General features: G+C 43.9%; 2 protein-coding genes across 2 annotated transcripts; both read left to right on the top strand.

The window, feature by feature from the left end:
- The first annotated feature begins 421 nt into the window (after positions 1 to 421).
- LOC101106361 (olfactory receptor 2AT4-like) lies at positions 422 to 9,203 on the top strand. The gene is made up of 2 exons (XM_027979875.2): positions 422 to 1,450; positions 9,177 to 9,203. The coding sequence occupies exons 1-2, from the start codon at positions 497 to 499 to the stop codon at positions 9,201 to 9,203; spliced, it is 981 nt and encodes a 326-aa protein (XP_027835676.1). The 5' UTR covers positions 422 to 496.
- Positions 9,204 to 10,935: 1,732 nt separating this feature from the next.
- LOC101106108 (olfactory receptor 2AT4-like) lies at positions 10,936 to 20,597 on the top strand (the record flags this gene model as incomplete). Its single annotated transcript, XM_004016714.5, has 2 exons — positions 10,936 to 11,878; positions 20,587 to 20,597. Coding segments are annotated over exons 1-2 (936 nt in total), but the record flags the coding sequence as incomplete, so codon positions are not given.
- Between the last annotated feature and the right edge of the window lie 1,214 nt (positions 20,598 to 21,811).

Below are 21,811 nucleotides of genomic sequence, written 5' to 3'. Positions count from 1 at the left end.
GGGACAGGGGAGCCTGATGGGCTGCCGTCTATGGGGTTGTACAGAGTCAGACACGACTGAAGTGACTTAGCAGCAGTAGCAGCAGTTATATGAAATTTGCTCATTTTCAAGCCAGTCTTTTGCCACATGGGATAATGCTGATTGTAAGAAACTTATTTCACATGTGGGACTCCGTGCGTCCCTGGAGCTGCTCACACTGGCCCCAGTTCTTGGTATGTGTTCTACCCGTCCTTTGACAGCCCTTTAGAGGTTTATGTCCATTTCTCTTCCCCACCAGACAGGACCAGCTTTGCAACCAATGTTCCTTAGACAACTCATCATCCTGGGCATCTTAATTGTGCAATGAAATTCTAGGCACAAAGAAACTGTTAGGATTGAAATCCATGGTTGGAAAGAAAAAGATACATGTTTCAGTTGACATTTTCATGCTTGTTCCGGTTTACAGAAATGTACTAATATTTCCAGTCTGTCTGCTGATGTCCAGCACTGACTCACAATGGAAGCCATCTGCAATGGATCAAAGGGCTCCTCACCTGTCTTCTACTTGGTGGGCATCCCCTCTCTGCCCGAATCCCTCTTCCTCCTTGTCTTTGTCATTTTCCTCTTAATCTACCTGCTCATCCTGGTGGGAAACGCCCTGATCCTGGTGGCCGTGGTGATAGAGCCCAGCCTTCACAAGCCCATGTACTTCTTCCTGATCAGCCTCTCAGCCCTGGACATCCTCTTCACCACAACCACTGTCCCCGAGATGCTGTCCTTATTCTTGCGTGGGGACCGTTGCCTCAGCTCCCCTGCCTGCTTCCTGCAGATGTGCCTCTTCCACAGCTTCTCCTGCTCTGAAGCCTTCATCCTGGTGGTCATGGCCTATGACCACTGTGTGTCCATCTGCCGCCCACTGCATTACGCTGTGCCCATGACCCCGCAGACCAGTGCTGCCCTGGCAGCCAGTGCCTGGCTCACCACCCTCCTCCTGCCCATCCCGGCGGTGGTGCAGACCTCCCACATGGCTTTTGAAAACACTGCTCACATCTACCACTGCTTCTGTGACCACTTAGCTGTGGTCCAGGCCTCCTGCTCTGACACCAGCCCCCAGACCCTCATGGGCTTCTGCATCGCCATGGTGGTGTCCTTCCTGCCCCTTCTCCTGGTGCTTCTCTCCTATGCCCACATCCTGGCCTCAGTGCTTCACATCAGCTCCCGAGAAGGACGCTCCAAAGCCTTCTCCACCTGCAGTTCCCACCTCCTGGTGGTTGGCACCTACTACTCATCCATTGCCATAGCCTATGTGGCCTACAGGGCTGACCTGCCCCTCGACTTCCACATCATGGGCAACGTGGTGTATGCTCTTCTCACACCTGTCTTCAACCCTCTCATATACACACTGAGGAACAAGGATGTCAAAGCACCCATCACCAAAATGGCATGTCCCCAGAACCTAGGGAATTCCAGGGCCCTTGATCCTTCAATTCAGTTCAGTTCAGTCGCTCAGTCGTGTCCACTCTTTGCAACCCCATGATTTGCAGCATGCCAGGCCTCCCTGTCCATCACCAACTCCCGGGGTTCACTCAGACTCACGTCCATTGAGTCCGTGATGCCATCCAGCCATCTTATCCTCTGTCGTCACCTTCTCCTCCTGCCCCCAATTCCTCCCAGCATCAGAGTCAACTTCTAATGAGTCAACTCTTCGCATGAGGTGCCCAGAGTACTGGAGTTTCAGCTTTAGCCTCATTCCTTCCAAAGAATACCCAGGACTGATCTCCTTTAGAACAGACTGGTTGGATCTCTTTGCAGTCCAAGGGACTCTCAAGAGTCTTCTCCAACACCACAGTTCAAAAGCATCAATTCTTCAGCACTCAGCTTTCTTCACAGTCCAACTCTCACAACCACAGTTACAACTAATTCAGCTCCCTGGACACAAACGACAGTATGCAGTACAGAATAAACACAATAAACATTTTTAAATGAATTATAGCAATCCAAATTGACTTCACTTGGTTGATCAAATATCTAAAACCTAGTCCTCAAATAACGGATCAAGAAGTCTTCCCACTGGTGCTACAGAATAATTGATTTTCACAATTTCCCCCAGTCATTAACATGATGAATAAAATTTGATCATTCAGTGATTCATATTAAAAATCTTTACTTGATCTGCACAGAAATAAACCAGACCTATTTGCTGCTCTTGTGGTATTTATAGTTTAACTGCAGAGTCAGACCCAAAGAAATACTATAAGGCAATATGACCGAGAGAAGCAACAGGGGAGGGGATTGAAGGAGCCAAGAAGTTAGCATTTGATTCAATGTGAAAATTTTCCTGTAAGTTCTTCTATTTTTGGCATTGATATCACTTGTTTGTTAGCAAATATTCATGAATCAGCAATACAGTTGGGGGAGAGGCTTGAAAAGATTGCATAAGAAAACCATTAGCTTCTCCAGTCAGGGAGCGGTAAGAGGGTCCGTGTTCTTGTCCAGTGGAATGGATCCATTTTCAGCTTGGCTGTCCATTAAAAAGTGATGCTTCCTGCCAAGAACTGGCGGGTGGAAGTTAGAGTGGCTCCACTCATCATTACCCTCAGTGACCCAGCTGGGGAAATGTGTGTCTCCAGTCCTGATGACTCTGGCCTCTGTGGATTAAGCAGTCCTGATTCAACTGGAGACACAATAAATCTCACTAAATTTAAAGCTACAACTTCTGCCTGGTCATTTTAAGCTCACTGTGAGAGCAGACCAGCAGTCATAAAAAGGAGTTACCATGTTAGCAAGGGCAATTTACCGTGATCTTCAGGAGGAAGGAAAACTGCTCTTCCATAATGGGGACTGGGAGGTCGGCACTCAGGCAAGTGAGCGTTTCTTATTTCTGCCAACTCTAACTCTTAGTGGGCCATGAAAACAACCATAGCATGATGAAGCATAGCAACCAGGAGTTCAGAACTGACATGGACGAGGATCTGGACCATGCTAGAATGAACTCCATCTAGAGCCACTGAAAAGATTGAGTGTGAAGGAAAAGGGGAAGGGGAACTAGAATGGGTGAGAGAGGAGGAAGAAGGGCAGGACTGCTTGCAGCCTTGGGACTGACTGCAGCAGCAGGGGCAGTCGTCAATTCAACTGATCTTTTTCTTGGAAATTTCCCTCGAAAATGTGACCAGTCAGAATTCTGGAAACCCTATGTCCAAATGGAGTGAACTTCTGAAAAGTGAATGGATCTAGGACTTTCCTGGTGGTCCAGTTGCTAAGACTTTGCCTCCCAGTGCAGGGGATGTGGGTTCAATTGCTGGTGAATGAAGTCGCTTAGTCATGTCCAACTCTTTGCGGCCCCGTGGACTGTAGCTTGCCAGGCTCCTCTGTCCATGGGATTTTCCAGGCAAGAGTACTGGAGTGGGTTGCCATTTCCTTCTCCAATCCCTGGTGGGGGAGCCTAAAATCCCACATTCCTCACAGGCAAAAAACCAAAACATAAAAAAAAGAAACAATATTATAACTAACTCAATAAAGACTTTTAAAATGGTCCATGTTAGAAAAACTTTAAAAAGTGAATGAATCTGAGAGGTTCAAGGGATAGACTGGAGTAGACAGTGGTCTGTCCTCTTGGAGCTGAGTGCTGGCTGCTAACAACTCACACACATATACCCTAAGATAGAGGTGTGCTGAACCTGACCCTCATTGCTTTCCTTTTTGGGGGAAAGGGAATAAGAGAGTAACTTTATAAGTAGAACAAACCAACTACTGGGTACTAAGCAGTCCAAGCTTCGATGCCAGCTGTTGACATCCTATAGAAGTACAGTATCTATAAAGCCAGCTGTTAGGCATATAGAGACCCTAAGAGACCATGAAAAGTACATCTTCCCTTGTAGGAGATGAACATCACTAATCCCCTGGGAAACTGAATGTATGCAGGCAGCCTCTCCCCTGGGTATTGCTAGAAAATGCAAACAAAACTCCTGGAGTAATTTTCACATAATTGTGTTTCACTCCAAATACCCTATGTCTGTTATCTCATTCAGTTCAGTTCAGTTGCTCAGTCATGTCTGACTCTGCGACCCCATGGACCACAGCATGCCAGGCCTCCCTGCCCATCACCGACTCCTGGAGTTTACTCAAACTCATGTCCATTGAGTCGGTGATGCCATCCAACTACCTCATCCTCTCCTCCTCCCACCTTCAATCTTTTCCAGCATCGTCTTCTCAGATGAGTCAGTTTTTCACATCAGGTGGCCAAAGTACTGGAGTTTCATTTTCAACATCAGTCCTTCCAATGAATATTTAGGACTGTTTTCTTTTAGGATGGACTGGTTGGATCTCCTTGCAGTCCAAGGGACTTTTAAGAGTCTTCTCCAACACCACAGTTCAAAAGCATCAATTCTTCAGCATTCAGCTTTCTTTATAGTCCAACTCTCACATCCATACATGACTACTGGAAAAACCATAGCCTTGACTAGATGGACCTTTGTTGACAAAGTAATGTCTCTGCTTTTTAATATGCTGTCTAGGTTGGTCATAACTTTTCTTCCAAGGAGTAAGCGTCTTTTAATTTCATGGCTGCAGTCACCATCTGCAGTGATTTTGGAGCCCCTCAAAATAAAGTCTGACACTGTTTCCACTGTTTCCCATCTATTTCCCATGAAGTGATGGGACCAGATGCCATGATCTTAGTTTTCTAAATGTTGAGCTTTAAGCCAACTTTTTCACTCTCCTCTTTCACTTTCATCAAGAGGCTCTTTAATTCTTTGCTTTCTGCCATCAGGGTGGTGTCATCTGCATATCTGAGGTTATTGATATTTCTCCTGGCAATCTTGATTCCAGCTTGTGTTTCCTCCAGCCCAGCGTTTCTCATGATGTACTCTGCATATAAGTTAAATAAGCAGGGTGACAATAAACAGTCTTGACGTACTCCTTTTCCTATTTAGAACCAGTCTGTTGTTCCATGTCCAGTTCTAACTTTGCTTCCTGACCTGCATACACATTTCTCTAGAGGCAGGTCAGGTGGTCTGGTATTCCCATCTCTTGAAGAATTTTCCACAGTTTGTGATGATCCACACAGTCAAAGGCTTTGGCATAGTCAATAAAGCAGAAATAGATGTTTCTCTGGAACTCTCTTGCTTTCCCCATGATCCAGTGAATGTTGGCAATTTAATCTCTGGTTCCTCTGCCTTTTCTAAAACCAACTTGAACATCTGGAAGTTCATGGTTCACATACTGTTGAAGCCTGGCTTGGAGAATTTTGAGCATTACTTTACTAGCATGTGAGATGAGTGCAACTGTGCAGTAGTTTGAGCATTCTTTGGCATTGCCTTTCTTTGGGATTGGAATGAAAACTGATCTTTTCCAGTTCTGTGGCCACTGCTGAGTTTTCCAAATTTGCTGGCATATTGAGTGCAGCACTTTCACAGCATCATCTTTTAGGATTTGAAATAGCTCAACTGGAATTCCATCACCTCCACTAGCTTTATTCATAGTGATGCTTCCTAAGGCCCACTTGACTTCACATTCCAGGATGTCTAGCTCTAGGGGAGTGATCACACCATCATGATTATCTTGGTCATGAAGATCTTTTTTGTACAGTTCTTCTGTGTATTCTTGCCACCTCTTCTTAACATCTTCTGCTTCTGTTAGATCTATACCATTTTTGTCCTTTATCGAGCCCATCTTCGCATGAAATTTTCCCTTGGCATCTCTAATTTTCTTGGAGAGATCTGTAGTCTTTCCCATTCTATTGTTTTCCTCCATTTCTTTGCACTGATCACTGAGGAAGGCTTTCATATCTCTCCTTGCTATTGTTTGGAACTCTGCATTCAGATGGGTTTATCTTTCCATTTCTCCTTTGCTTTTTGCTTCTCTTCTTTTCACAGCTATTTGTAAGGCCTCCTTAGACAGCCATTTTGGTTTTTTGCATTTCTTTTCCTTGGAGATGGTCTTGGTCCCTGTCCTCTGTACAATGTCACGATCCTTTGTCCATAGTTTGTAAGGCACTCTGTCTGCCAGATCTATTTCTTACTTCCACTGTATAATCATAAGGGATTTGATTTAGGTCATGCCTGAATGGTCTAGTGGTTTCCCCTACTTTCTTCAATTTAAGTTATCTCATTAAATCCTCTCAAAAACTCTATGAGATGGGTAATATTGTTATGTTCCATTTTATAGATGGAGAAACTCAGACTCAGAGTTCAAGTAACTTGCCTGAAGTGACATGCTGTGCTTAGTCACTCGGTTGTGTCTGACTCTTTGTAACCCCATGGATTAGCCCTTCAGGCTCCTCCATCCATGGGCATTCTCCAGGCAGGAATCCTGGGGTGGGTTGCCATGCCCTCCTCCAGGGGATCTTCCCAACCCATAGACTGAACCCAGGTCTCCCACATTGTAGGCAGATTTTTACTGTCTGAGTCACCAGGGAAGCCCAAGAATACTGGAGTGGGTAGCCTATCCCTTCTCTAGGGGATCTTCCCAACCATAGCTAAAATACATTAGAACTGATATTCAAACCCAGGACCCTATTTAGACCCTCTGCCCTGATCCATATGCAGAGTACGGTTCTGGGGATGAAGTTCTGGGTCTGCCATGTAACTTTAATACTAAACATTATCATAAGCATCAGTAAGTCATTTCACTTCTCTGGACCTCAGTTTCCTCCTCTTGACCTGCCTGTCTCCCTTGGCTGTTCTGGGGACCAAATGGAATAATGTCAGTAAAAGCTGCCCCATTGGTTGTAAAGTTCTGGAACCCATGAGGGCTATTAACAATGTTGTTCTCATTATTGGAACATCTCAGAGGTAAATCCCATCCCAACATAAAGAACTCAATCCTGGGTGAGTAGGAGGCTCAGTGCCCCAAAGGAGCCCTGCCTCGAGGGATAGTACTCCAGCAGGCCTGGCCAAAAGGGAGAGTTAGGGGTTTAATTAGCCATAGCCCATCTGCTACCAGGCTCTTCTCTGCCAGCCAGGTTGGAAGACACATAGGGGACACCACGAGAGGCATCAAGGTAGACAGGACTTGGCAGGTGAGTGAGCTGGGGGTGACGTGCCAGAGCTCAGCAAAGACCAGAGTGTGGAGACAGGGCAAGGATGTGGGAGGGAGGGATAGAACTGGGACCAGGGATCAGGGAGACTAGCTGAACGTGCACAACAGGCAGGCACCCAGGAGCCAGGTTGCTGTGTATATGTGGGCTGCGGGGCCTTGGACCACATACCCTGTCTGGTCTGTGTGCTCAGAGGTGGGATTCAAATCGTCCTGGTCAAGGGCTTCCATAGGAAAGCAAGGCTGATGGCAGCAGTAACATTGGAGACACTAGCCCACTTGGGGTTTATAGTTGTTCCAGGTTCTTGTGTAGCATTGCTTAAGCATTCTCTGCAGGACTCAGCAACCCCGGGGGTCACAGATGAAGGAAATAAGCTGCAATTAGAAGCTGTGATGGGAATCCGGTCCTTTCTGACTCATAGTGCACACACTTGACCACTAAGCCCTCAGGACATGCTGCAGATAAAGCCCCTGGCTGGGCAGCAGGTGCTCCCTAGCTGGGAGAGCCCTCACCCTCGCCCTTTCCCTTTGAGTCATGGACCATGTGACATGTGCTCCGCCAGACACAGAGCGGATGCTTGGGAAAGGGTTCATCAGATTAGAAACCCCTCAGAGTTCTTTTCCTCTAAACCCATCACTACACAGATGAGAAAACCAAGTATTGGAGGATGGAGAGAATGAAAATTACCTGCCAAATTGAGAAGGCATTCTGAGACTGTAAAATGAGGCAGGCAGCTCCATATGATCAATGGATCTTTTTATTATAGGGTAACTTACAAGGTGGTTTTATTATAGGGTAACTTATCAGGATCAAGCAGACAACAATCTGGAGGCATTCATAGCTGCACTATGCACCATGGAGGGGCCACTGGGACAATTTTATAGTTAATCTAGGGCATGGGGGTAAGTGCTTGGAGACAGGATAAGCATTCCTAAATCAAGTTAATGAATGGATGACCGGTCTCGTGAGTGCTGGGAGTACATCACAGAAGATTTTCAGCATTGTTTGGGGACTAACAGCATAGAGGCCACATGATCCTCATTATTAAACAATATCTGTTAACTACAAAGCCCTTGATGACAAAAAGTGGTTTACTGCACAGTACAATCCTGGTTAGGGTCAGTGGAAGGACAGGAGACACTGAAAGGGGCCAAGATGGCGTCAGTTATGCTAACAGCCATAAGCCAGAGTCACAAGAAGTGAGTGGCAGAGCTGGTCCAGGAGCCAGGACTTCTGGTTGCTAAAGGCAGGGTTCTTCTACAGCAGGCTGGCTCCAGAATGATCTGTGCTCTTACCCTTCACCAACCATTGCCTTAAACAAGGGTCTTGTTCCAACCGTCAGTTTCTCATATGCTGAAGGGAACAACTACTCCCTGGCAGGGTTGGATGATGGGAGAAGATGATGCACGTGAAGCAAAACATCAGGTTGGCTCCTTGGTGATTCTCTATCCGTCCCTGTCCCCACCTGCACCGTAACATTCTCCTAGACAATCCCAACAGGGAGGACCTGCTGGGGCAAGTTCTGTACCCTGGGAAATAGTACCTATTAGGTCCTAGTGGCTCAGCGGTAAAGAATTTGCCTGCAATGCTGGAGATGCAGGTTCGATTCTGAGATCAGGAAGATCTCCTAGAGAAGGAAATGGCAAGCCACTCTAGTATTCTAGACTGGGAAATCCCATGAACGGAGGAGCCTGGCGGGCTACAGACCACGGGGTTGCAAAGAGTCAGACACGACTGAGTGGTTAAGAACTGCAACAAAAGATCCTAAGCACAGGTCTGTGTCACTCAGATGTAGTGTGCAATCCAGAACAAAATGAGAACCCTAACCTCGAAAATAGTGTAAGAAAGTCCAGCTAACTCTAGATATTTCCTAAGATAGCCAGCTGAATTGTGCTTTGAAAGATTAAATGTTAAATTCTTTCCAAAATTATTCTTGGTGCCCCTGCTTGGCTGATGACCCAGCATATGCCTAGTCTGCCTGTTGGACAGTCCAGCACCAGTTGGTGTGAAACACCACATACCACTTCTCCTCTGGAGTCTCAGGATCCCTCTCTCCATTTGCAAGGGGGAAGGGAACTTGACTTGATGGCTCCCTTAGGGCCCCTCTGGCTTCAGATCCCTGCCTTTCTGCCCCTCCAACCCCCTGCTCTGCCTCACCCAGGACCAGCAGCCACAGATGCTTCTCTGAGAGCAGAAATGTCCAGGGCACTGCAGTCTGCATTCCTTCAGGTGTGAAAAAAACCTGGTGACCATACTTGTTGGACCAGGGTTCTGGTTAGCTGAGAGTGAACCCTTTAACATGGAGACAATCAGGTCAGTGTCTTGCCAGGTCCTGGGTGTGGCCTCTGAGATTCTCTTTCCAGGAGCACACACACAGGACAGTTGTCCTTCCTGTGCTCATTTTGGACAAAGTAGTTGCCGGTTCCCACTTCCAAATCTAGAAGCCAGACTGTACAATCCAAATTGTACACATCACAGAGCAAACTAGTGAATTTTTTAAAGGTGGGCAAGAAGTGTGGGGTAGGGGCAATGGGTTGGAATTGAAGATTTAAAAAACCTTTTTGTTCCAGTCGGACAGTCTCTGATTACAGGACATGAGGGGTGTTTGTAGCTAGTCTGTTTTGCATTTGTTTTAGACAAGAAAGAAAGTAGCTGTTGTTCCTAAGAATTTCAAGGACAGTTGCTTGATGACATCAATAGAGTTCAAACAGCAGTGATAGAATTGTAAACATAAAATTACCTGGACTGCTCATTAGAGGCTCATCTTGAAGTAGGGATGAACCAAAATTGCCTCAGCAGTCCCTGAATTGACCCCAGTGCACATTTAATGAACAACCTACGGTATGAGGTTTTTCTATTTGGGCAGCTACAGTTTTCAGTTCTCTGGGTCCTTTCTAGCTCTCATGACAGCTCCTTGTGTCTTCTGAGCTGATATTTGATGCCCACACCACAGTTGGCATCAAAGAGCTAAATACAAGACTGGCTGGGCAGTGGCGGCCAGGAGGAAGGATGTTGACAGACCCTAAAGGAGAAGATGCACCATCAGCTTGGGCTCCATCAGGAAGAGGGCAGTCCCTCTGAAGGCCTGGGTCCATCCCATCACTGAAACATGAATGAAAGAGAACCCAGAGAACTTGGCAGGGAGAGAAACCAGCAGAGTTTCTGAACCCGAAATATGAAAGGGGAGCCCTTCCCTGGGTAATGAGTAAGCTGGGCAAGCAGCATGCTGCAAAAAATATTGGAAAAATCAGATCTTTCTAGTGATGTGGTAGAGTGATGTCACTTAGTAGAACTTGAAACAAGAGCAAAAGAAGAAGCAATGACGTAGGAATCTTAAGCGATCATCTAAGATCTGATGCTCAAAAGATACTGTGGGACATGGAGCAGAGAAGGAACAGAAGCTCTTTCAAGGCACTTATCATAGCTATAACTAATAATTAACCATGTGATTGGCTTTTAAAAAATATTTATTTATTTCTTTGGCTCTTCTGGGTCTCAGTTGCCACACAGGGAATCTTTGTTGCAGTATGTGGGATCTAGTCCCCTGACCAAAGATTGAATTCAGGCCCTCTGCATTGGGAGTACAGAGTCTTAACCACTGGACCACCAGGGAACGCCTATGTGGTTTGCTTTTAAACCCACCATCCTTCTACTAGAATTTAAGCCTTGTAAAGGCAGGGCCCGTATGTGCCTTATTTACCTTCTCACAGCCTTGTGCACTGTAGGTACTTACTAAATACATTACGGAAGAAGGAAGAAGAAAATTGTGGGTTAAGATGGAAGAATGATAGCCCCAGTCCTCTAAACTCAGTCATAAATGATTTGGATTGCAATCATCGTAGAGAGAACTATACAGAATTCTCCTTCCAAACTTCTGTTTTATCTAGTTTCCAGATGCTCTGACAGCCTGTCACCCTGGCATATAGCTCTCTCCCACCATGTATGCCACAGCCTGTAATGGATCAAAAGACTCTTCACCCATCTTCTACCTGGTGGGCATCCCCTCTCTACAGGACGTCTTCTTCCTCCCTGTCTTCTTCATCTTCTTGTCCTTCTACCTGCTCATCCTGGTGGGAAACGCCCTGATCCTGGTGGCCGTGGTGATAGAGCCCAGCCTTCACAAACCCATGTACTTCTTCCTGATCAGCCTCTCAGCCCTGGACATCCTCTTCACCACAACCACTGTCCCCGAGATGCTGTCCTTATTCTTGCGTGGGGACCGTTGCCTCAGCTCCCCTGCCTGCTTCCTGCAGATGTGCCTCTTCCACAGCTTCTCCTGCTCTGAAGCCTTCATCCTGGTGGTCATGGCCTATGACCGCTGTGTGTCCATCTGCTGCCCGCTGCATTACCCTGTGCCCATGACCCCGCAGACCAGTGCTGCCCGGGCAGACAGTGCCTGGCCCACCGCCTTCCTCCTGCCCATCCTGGCGGTGGTGCAGACCTCCCACATGGCTTTTGAAAACACCGCTCACATCTACCACTGCTTCTGTGACCACTTAGCTGTGGTCCAGGCCTCCTGCTCTGACACCAGCCCCCAGACCCTCATGGGCTTCTGCATCACCATGGTGGTGTCCTTCCTGCCCCTTCTCCTGGTGCTTCTCTCCTATGCCCACATCCTGGCCTCAGTGCTTCGCATCGGCTCCCGAGAAGGACGCTCCAAAGCCTTCTCCACCTGCAGCTCCCACCTCCTGGTGGTTGGCACTTACTACTCATCCATTGCCATAGCCTATGTGGCCTACAGGGCTGACCTGCCTCTTGACTTCCACATCATGGGCAACGTGGTGTTTGCTATTCTCACACCTGTCCTCAACCCTCTCATCTACACGCTGAGGAACAAGGATGTCAAAGCAGCCATCACCAAAATATCATGTCCTCAAGACCTAGGGTATTCTGAGGACTTTTGATCCTTAGATATAGTTAATCCTGTACCCAGGATACCTGTGTGTTAAGAAGAGAGAATGCCATAAACAAAATTTTTTTGAAGGAAAGAATGACTTATAGCAGGACCAAAAATGCACTATTGGAGCTTCGCTTTCCAAAATTAATGAAAAGCTAAGTAATGAAATCAGTCCTTTTGTGGAAAGAAATAAGAATGTCAGATACAGTATGTAAAGCATCTTCTTAAAAGTATCAATTAGATTTTTTTTAACATAATAGGTCTAAAGTAAGAATAAAGACAAGAATGCAGACAAAGTAGTTATTAAGACATAGATAGACATATTAAGACATAGATCAATAAAACACAGCAGAGAGCCTAGAAACAGACCCTTGAATATATGGGCAATTGATATATAAATGACACTGTAGATCAGTGTATGATAGTATTAGAACTATCAGATATCCACACGTCAAAAGACGAAATTTGTCTCTTACCTCAAACGCATACAAAAATCAATCTCAACCTAAATAGGAAAGGCAGAACTATACAATTGTGTAAGAGACTATAGTCCTGATCTTGGAGAAGGAAAGTATTTCTTAAGTAAGATTTTTAAAACTCTAAATGTAAAGAAAAAAAGCATAAATTTGACTGCTTTAATATGTAAAATTTCTATTCATCCAAAGGCACCAAAAACAGACTGGAAAGCCAGGCTACAGAACAAAATAAGTTATTTCTTATGTATATTACCAACAGAAAAACTCAAGATTCATAGCCAGGATATACAGAAAATCAAATCAATTTTTAAAACAGGTAGTCAAGCCATAAAAAAATACTGCTAGAGCAAAAAACTGCATAAAAGGGAATAAACAAATGTCCAATAAATATAAGAAAATGTGTTCAAGCTCTTTAGTAATAGAAGTGTAAATTACAACAGCAAATAGTTACCACTAGAAGCCAATCAGACTGGCTAAAATGCCAAAGTCTGATGATACCCGGGTTGGCTAGGATGTGAATGGATGGAGCTCTCATATGTGGAGAGTGGGAATGCTAATTGGTACAGCCATTTTGGAAAATACTTTATCATTTTCTTATGATGTTGAAGACACACATATTCTATGATCTAGCAACAGCAGCATTTCCCCAAATTGTGAAATGTTCCTAAAATGTAACACTATATGCCAATAAAATATGAAGGAATTATGTATACATGCAACAACCTAGAAGAATCTCACAGCACTGAAAGAATCATAGCTCAAAAGGACACATATAATATGATTTCAGTTGTATAAAGCTTAAAGACAGGCAAAGCTAAATACATTTTTAATCAATGCACACAGATGTCATTAACTATGAAGAAAAGAGAAGGTATATTTATTACAAACATCAAAATCATGGTTATTTCTGCAGGAGAGGGAGAGGGTTGTTCTCAGAGAGGGCTGCCGAGGGGCTTATGAGGTGTCGTCAATGTTTCATTCTCTCCTGAGTGATGGTGACATGAGTATTTTCTTTACAATTAAACTATATATTTAGGCTTTATACAGTTCTGCTCTGCATGAATATTGTATCTCATTGTAACCTCTGACAAGGCATCATTCCATTGGACAGAGTTTCCAGTAGTAGTTCTCAATGTTTGGTCCAAGTCTTCCCATGGGTACAATGGATGGTGGTGGTTTTCACATCCATGGTAAGCATCAAGCTGCTGAATATCATTTTCTTCATTTGTCCATTCATTTAAGAAGTCTTTACTGAGCATCTGGGAAGTATTAATCTATATAGTGGGCTTCCCAGGTGGTGCTAGTAGTAAAGAATCTGCCTGCCAATGCAGGAGATGTAAGTGATGTGGGTTTGGTCCTTGGCCAACAAGATCCTTTGAAGCAGGGCATGGCAACCCACTCCGGTATTCTTGCCTGAAGAATCCCATGGACAGAGGAGCCTGGTGGGCTACGGTCCATAGGGTCACAAAGAGTTGGACACAACTGAAGCGACTTAGCACGCATGCACACCCGCACAATCTATACTGTAAAGGCTAAGAGACAGAGATAATTCGGGACCACCACTGCCCTCAGTTCACTCACAGTCTGGTGAGGAAGACAGACATGGGTGGAAAAAGTGTAGTAAGGTAGATGATATTTCAGAGGGAAGCACAAGGGGCAGCAGGAACCCAGGGTAATATCTAATCCAAGATATCAATAAAAATGTCTTCCATAAATACTGTTAACCTATGCGCTTGTTTCTGTTTGTTGGAGTCCTCATGGAGTTAACCCCAGGATGGATGTGAACTGATTGAATAGAAGCCCTAAACTGCTCCAATTGGAGGAGAGAGTTCATTCTAGTGCTGACCAGGGAACATGGCTGCCATCCCTGGTCCAGGAAGACCCCGCATGCCCTGCAGCAAACATGCAGCCACTGAAGCCCGTGAGCCTGCAGCCAGCGCTCCGCAGCAAGAGAAGCCACGGCAAGGAGAAGCCTGGGCCCCGCGACCAAGAGCAGCCCCTGCTCTCTGCAGCTAGAGGAAGCCAGGAGTACAAAGCAACAAAGACCAGCACAGCCAAAAAAAGAGAGAGAAATGGAGTAACCACTCAAACCCAAAGGATTTTAACACCCAGTCCCTTTCAGGAATAACACAAGTCAAAAAGGGATCAGGATGTAGTTCTCTACACTGTTAGGCTCCCCACAACCCCTACCCAAACAGGCAGGAAGGGAAAACCATTCTCAGAATAGTGAATGGAGCAGGCAATGACATTTTCATGGCATGGGTTAAAGGGAAGAACATTTTCCTTAGCAAATTTTGATAAAGGTGTAGCACTTAAGTGCAACTTAAAGCAAGGGCATTAGCAGAGAGTGAGAATTCCAGTAAATAATAATGAGTGCCTTCATACCTGATTAAAAAAAAATTATATCAGTTTTTGGCCATACCGCATGACATGTGGAATCTTTGTTCCCCAGCCTGGGATTGAACCTGTGCCCCCTCACAGTGGTAGCAAGGAGTCTTAGTCTCTAGACTGCCAGGGAAGTCTCCATACCTGATTCTAAAGTCATAAATACAACAATTCTAAGTCAAAATTATGAAACAAGTCATTTTTTTTAGTGAATTCTAGCCTCCATTTCTGCTCCCTTCACCTGTAAAAACAATTTTTATTCATTTTTTTGTTTTTTCTTTCCATTTTAATATAAGCAAAACCATATATTTACAAATATATGCATAATAAATAAACACAACTATATTATTTTAAAATATGGCAATTTTGACCATGTTTCCACTTTGTCTTAGAGGAATGGTAGCATATTATAGTACTGTTCAAGACCCTGATTTTTAAAATTTAATCAGACTTGTGGTTGCCAAGGGAGAGGGGAGGAGAGGGATAGACTGGGAGTCTGGGGTTGGTGGATGCAAACTATTATGTTTGGAATAGATAAACAAGGTCCTAAAGTATAGCACAGGGAACTGTATTCAATATCTTGTGATAAACCATAATGGAAAAGAATGTTTTTTTTAAGTATGTGTAAAAATATTTGTATATTGCTGCAAGTTTTGTTATAAATAATTTTAGGCATAATATTCATTCAAAGAACAGTTGTTACAGATTAAATATGTAGAGAGTAACATACTAATGTAACTGAAAAATACCTTGATCTGATACACTGAATTATTTTGTCTTTTGTATTTACTATTATCTACTGAATTTGCTTTCACTCTTTAAAAAAATATTAATTCAGTTCAGTTCAGTCGCTCAGTCATGTCTGAATCTTTGCGATCCCATGAACCGCAGCATGCCAGGCCTCCCTGTCCATCACCAACTCCCAGAGTCCACACAAACCCATGTCCATCGAGTTGGTGATGCCATCCAACCATCTCATCCTCTGCCCTCCCCTTCTCCTCCTGCCCTCAATCTTTCCCAGCATCAGGGTCTTTTCAAATGAGTCAGCTCTTTGCCATCAGGTGGCCAAAGTATTGGAGTTTCAGCTTCAACATCAGTCCTTCCAATGAACACCCAGGACTGATGTCCTTTAGGATGGACTGGTTGGATCTCCTTGCAGTCCAAGGGATTCTCAAGAGTCTTCTCCAACACCACAGTTCAAAAGCATCAATTCTTCAGTGCTCAGCTTTCTTTATAGTCCATCTCTCACATCCATACATGACTACTGGAGAAACCATAGCCTTGACTAGACAAACCTTTGTTGGCAAAGTAATGTCTCTGCTTTTGAATATGCTATCTAGGTTGGTCATAATTTTCCTTCCAAGGAGCAAGCATCTTTTAATTTCATGGCTGCAATCACCATCTGCAGTGATTTTGGAACCCAGAAAAATAAAGTCAGCCACTGTTTCCACTGTTACGTCTTATAAATACTGAACTTTGTTTCCCTCCTAATGAACATATTTTGTCATATACCGTCCTTTTCTTACCCCCTAAAATCACAGTCTATCTGTATTTCAAACTTTTTTGAATCCTAAAAAATAAAAAATTTAATCAGTAGTTTAAGATGGAAGTAAAAAACAGCATATTTGTATATTGATGGAAATAATTCAGGAGAGTATAAAAAATTGGTGATACGAGGCAGAAGGGAACATTATTGGAAAGGACTGGCTTCAGATAGGAGCATGAAAAGTTTATAGGAACAGAGCAACTTCCTAGGCAGGGTGTGAGCACAGATGCTGGTAGGTGAGTGAAGATGGGATGGAACTCTGCAGGACTTCTCTCCTCATTCGCTGTAGAGACAATGGGAATAGGTATCAGTGGACTGAGAAGAGAAGGAATGAAAAAGACATGTAGAAGAGAAGACAAGGGAACGAAACAGGGACGTATAGGATGACTGCCTGCCAGTGTTAAGGTCCTACCTGAGTTAGGTTTATCGCCTACAGAACATTCTTACATTAAACTCAGATAAGGTGTACTTACAATAGGAAAATACTTCCTGAAGATCAATTTCACTCTAATCTAAAAGTATAGGGCTCATCCTGAGTCATAGGGTGTACAACTAATAGTCCTAATGTTACTGATTCTTCCCAGTGGAGACTTAAAAACAACTAAGCGCTGGAGTAATCACATAAGCCAAGCTGTATTACAGGCAGAGATGATCAGATTTTTTAAAAGTAATCTGTCCTCACAAATGGCTACCTAAGCTTCTTGTCAGAAAAATCAAATCTGTCAGCTAAATGATGCAAGCTGTCATGTATTAAGTATGTATACATGAGCCTACTCTGTATTATATTTCATATTTCAATGCTACTCAATGTTACTTGGAGAGGAGGGAAGAAGAAATATTTAAAAAATAATTTAAAAAATGATTCTAAGATTTCAAAAACTAGTTTAAAATACATTTAAACTTAATTAGAACGTTAAATTCTAAAGCTGACTTTACTTATCACTTACGCAAAGTGAAAATTCTTTCTTGAAAGTTAAAGTTGCTGAGTCATGTCTGACTCTTTGCGACTCCACGGACTGTAGCCTGCCAGGCTCCTTTGTCTCTGGAATTCTCCAGGTCAGAAAACTGGAGTGGGTAGCTGTTCCCTGCTCCAGGGGTTTTTCCCAATCCAGAAATTGAATCCAGGTCTCCTGAATTGCTGGCAGATTCTTTACCATCTGAGCCACCAGGAAAGCCCAAGAATACAGGAGTGGGTAGCCCATCCCTTCTCCAGGGGATCTTCCCGACCCAGGAATCAAATTGGGGTGGATTCTTTACCAGCTGAGCTACCAGGGAAGCATATTTATGTAACAATCTATTTTGGCCACACTTCACGGTATGCGGGGTCTTAGTTCCCTGACCGGGGATCGGACTCACGCTCCCACACACTGAGAGTGCGGATTCTTAACCACTGGACTGACAGGGAGGTCCCTGTAATACTATTTTTATGCATTGACTGCTTATATTCTTTATGGTAAAAGAAGTGGTTATAATATACTAAGTTCTTATTTTGTTCTTTCTGTTTGTATTCTAAATAACATGGTTCACTTTAATTTCTTTTATCTTCTCATGTTTTTTCAAGTACATTGCCAGAATTGATCACACTAACCTTGTCTAGTTTCACCTTTGACTTCGTTATTTCTACACTAACTTATTTTTGGTTCTAAGCAATACATTTTAAAAATAATACGCACACTTTTTCTACGCTTTCTTTAAAATAATAGAGGCTGTCACTGAATGCTGTGCTGTGCTGTGCTTAGTCACTCAGTCGTGTCCAACTCTTCGCGACCCTTTGGACTCTAGCCCACCATGCCCCTCTGGTCATGGGGATTCTCCAGGTAAGAATACTGGAGTGGGTTGCCATACCCTCCTCTAGGGGATCTTCCCAACTGGGGGATCGAACCCAGGTCTCCCACATTGCAGGGAGATTCTTTACCGTCTGAGACACCAGAGAAGCCCGTTACTGAATACTAGTTCCACAATGTTTAGAAATTAAACAGCACACTCCTAAATAACCAATGGGTCAAAAAACGATATCACAATGGGAATCAAAAATATTGTGAAATGAGTGAAAGTGAAAACATAATATGTCAAAACTCATGAGATGGAGCTAAAACAGTGCTTGTGCTGTGCTGTGCTTAGTCGCTTAGCAGTGCCAGACTCTTTGCAACCCCATGGATTGTAGCCCGCCAGGCTCCTCTGTCCATGGGGATTCTCCAGGCAAGAATACTAGAGTGGGTTGCCATAGCCTCCTCCAGGGGATCTTCCCAACCCAGGGATCAAACCCAGGTTTCCCACATTGCAGGCAGATTCTTTACTGTCTCAGCCACCAGGGAATCTCAAAAATACCGGAGGGGGTAGCCTATCCCTTCTGTAGGGGATCGTCCTGACTCAGGAATAGAACTGGGGTCTCCTGTATTGCAGGTGGATTCTTCACCAGCTGAACTACCAGGGAAGCCCAAAACAGAGCTTAGAGGGGAATTTATAGCTGTAAATACTTAAATTAATATTTACATTAAAAAGGGGGAATCTCAAAATTAATAACCTAATTTTTAACTTTAAGATATTAGAAAGGAAAAGCAAACTAAATTCAAAGTAAGCAGTAGGCATGAAATAATGATCAAGATTCAATTCAGTTCAGTTCAGTCGCTCAGTCATGTCCGACTCTTTGCGACCCCATGAGGTGCAGCATTCCAGGCCTCCCTGTCCATCAGCAACTCCTGGAGTTCACCCAAACCCATGTCCATCGAGTCGATGATGCCATCCAGCCACCTCATCCTCTGTTGTCCCCTTCTCCTCCTGCCCCCAATCCCTCCCAGCATCACAGTCTTTTCCAATGAGTCAACTCTTCACATGAGCTGGCCAAAATATTGGAGTTTCAGCTTCAGCATCAGTCCTTCCAATGAACACCCAGGGCTGATATCCTTTAGAACGGACTGGTTGGATCTCCTTGCAGTCCAAGGGACTCTCAAGAATCTTCTCCAACACCACAGTTCAAAAGCATCAATTCTTTGGCAATAAAGCTTTCTTCACAGTCCAACTCTCACATCCATACATGACTACTGGAAAAACCATAGCCTTGACTAGACAGACCTTTGTTGGCAAAGTAATGTCTCTGCTTTTGAATATGCTATCTAGGTTGGTCATAGCTTTCCTTCATGGCTGCAATCACCATCTGCAGTGATTTTGGAGCCCCCCAAAATAAAGTCTGACACTGTTTCCACTGTTTCCCCATTTATTTCCCATGTAGAGATGGGACCAGATGCCATGATCTTCATTTTCTGAATGTTGAGCTTTAAGGCAACTTTTTCACTCTCCTCTTTCACTTTCATCAAGAGGTTTTTTAGGTCCTCTTCACTTTCTGCCATAAGGGTGGTGTCATCTGCATATCTGAGGTTATTGATATTTCTCCTGGCAATCTTGATTCCAGCTTGTGCTTCTTTCAGCCCAGTGTTTTCCATGATGTACTCTGCATATAAGTTAAATAAGCAGGGTGACAATATACAGACCTGATGTACTCCTTTTCCTATTTGGAACCAGTCTGTTGTTCCATGTACAGTTCTAACTGTTGCTTCCTGACTTGCGTATAGGCTTCTCAAGAGGCAGGTCAGGTGGTCTGGTATTCCCATCTCTGAAGAATTTTCCACACAGTCAAAGGCTTTGGCATAGTCAATAAAGCAGAAATAGATGTTTCTCTGGAACTCTCTTGCTTTTTCCATGATCCAGCGGATGTTGGCAATTCAATCTCTGGTTCCTCTGCCTTTTCTAAAACCAGCTTAGACATCTGGAAGTTCACAGTTCATGTATTGCTGAAGCCTGGCTTGGAGAATTTTGAGCATTACTTTACTAGCATGTGAGATGAGTGCAATTGTGCAGTAGTTTGAGCATTCTTTGGCATTGCCTTTCTTTGGGATTGGAATGAAAACTGACCTTTTCCAGTTCTGTGGCCACTGCTGAGTTTTCCAAATTTGCTGGCATATTGAGTGCAGCACTTTCCCAGCATCATCTTTCAGGATTTGAAACAGCTCAACTGGAATTCCATCACCTCCACTAGCTTTGTTCATAGTGATGCTTCCTAAGGCCCACTTGACTTCACATTCCAGGATGTCTGGCTCTAGATGAGTGATCACACCATTGTGATTATCTTGGTCATGAAGATCTTTTTTGTACAGTTCTTCTTCTGTGTATTCTTGCCACCTCTTCTTAATATCTTCTGCTTCTGTTAGGTCCATACCATTTCTGTCCTTTATTCTGCCCATCTTTGCATGAAATGTTCTCTTGGTATCTCTAATTTTCTTGAAGATATCTCTAGTCTTTCCCATTCTGTTCTTTTCCTCTATTTCTTTGCACTGATTGCTGAAGAAGGCTTTCTTATCTCTTCTTGCTATTCTTTGGAACTCTGCATTCAGATGGGTTTATCTTTCCTTTTCTCCTTTGCTTTTTGCTTCTCTTCTTTTCACAGCTATTTGTAAGGCCTCCCCAGATAGCAATTTTGCTTTTTTGCATTTCTTTTCCATGGGGATGGTCTTGATCCCTATCTCCTGTACAATGTCACGAACCTCCATCCATAGTTCATCAGGCACTCTATCTATCAGATCTAGTCCCTTAAATCTATTTATCACTTCCACTGTATAATCATAAGGAATTTGATTTAGGTCATACCTGAATTGTCTAGTGGTTTGCCCTACTTTCTTCAGTTTCAGTCTGAATTTGGCAATAAGGAGTTCATGATATGAACCACCCAAAATTGTGGAGAGGTCTGACAGAATGTGGTCCACTAGAGAAGGGAATGGCAAACCACTTCAGTATTCTTGCCTTGAGAACCCCATGAACAGTATGAAAAGGCAAAATGATAGGATACTGAAAGAGGAACTTCCCCGGTCTGTAGGTGCCCAATATGCTACTGGAGATCAGTGGAGAAATAACTTCAGAAAGAATGAAGGGATGGAGCCAAAGCAAAAGCAATATCCAGTTGTGGATGTGACTTGTGATAGAAGCAAAGTTCAATGCTGTAAAGAGCAATATTGCATAGGAACCTGGAATGTTAGGTCCATGAATCAAGGCAAATTGGAAATGGTCAAATGAGATTGCAAGAGTGAACGTCAACATTCTAGGAATCAGCGAACTAAAATGGACTGGAATGGGTGAATTTAACTCAGATGACCATTATATCTACTATTGTGGGCAGGAACCCCTTAGAAGAAATGGAGTAGCCATCACAGTCAACAAAAGAGTCCAAAATGCAGTACTTGGATGCAGTCTCAGAAATGACAGAATGATCTCTGTTCATTTCCAAGGCAAACTATTCAATATCACAGTAATCCAAGTCTATGCCCCCAGTAACGCTGAAGTTGAACGGTCCTATGAAGACCTACAAGACCTTTTAGAACTAACACCCATAAAAGATGTCCTTTTCATTATAGGGGACTGGAATGCAAAAGTAGGAAGTCAAGAAACACCTGGGGTAACAGGCAAATTTGGCCTTGGAATACGGAATGAAGCAGAGCAAAGAC

Source organism: Ovis aries, chromosome 15 (genome assembly GCF_016772045.2).
Source record: "Ovis aries strain OAR_USU_Benz2616 breed Rambouillet chromosome 15, ARS-UI_Ramb_v3.0, whole genome shotgun sequence".
NCBI classification, from domain to species: domain Eukaryota; kingdom Metazoa; phylum Chordata; class Mammalia; order Artiodactyla; family Bovidae; genus Ovis; species Ovis aries.
This window is presented reverse-complemented; position numbering and strand designations above follow the sequence as displayed.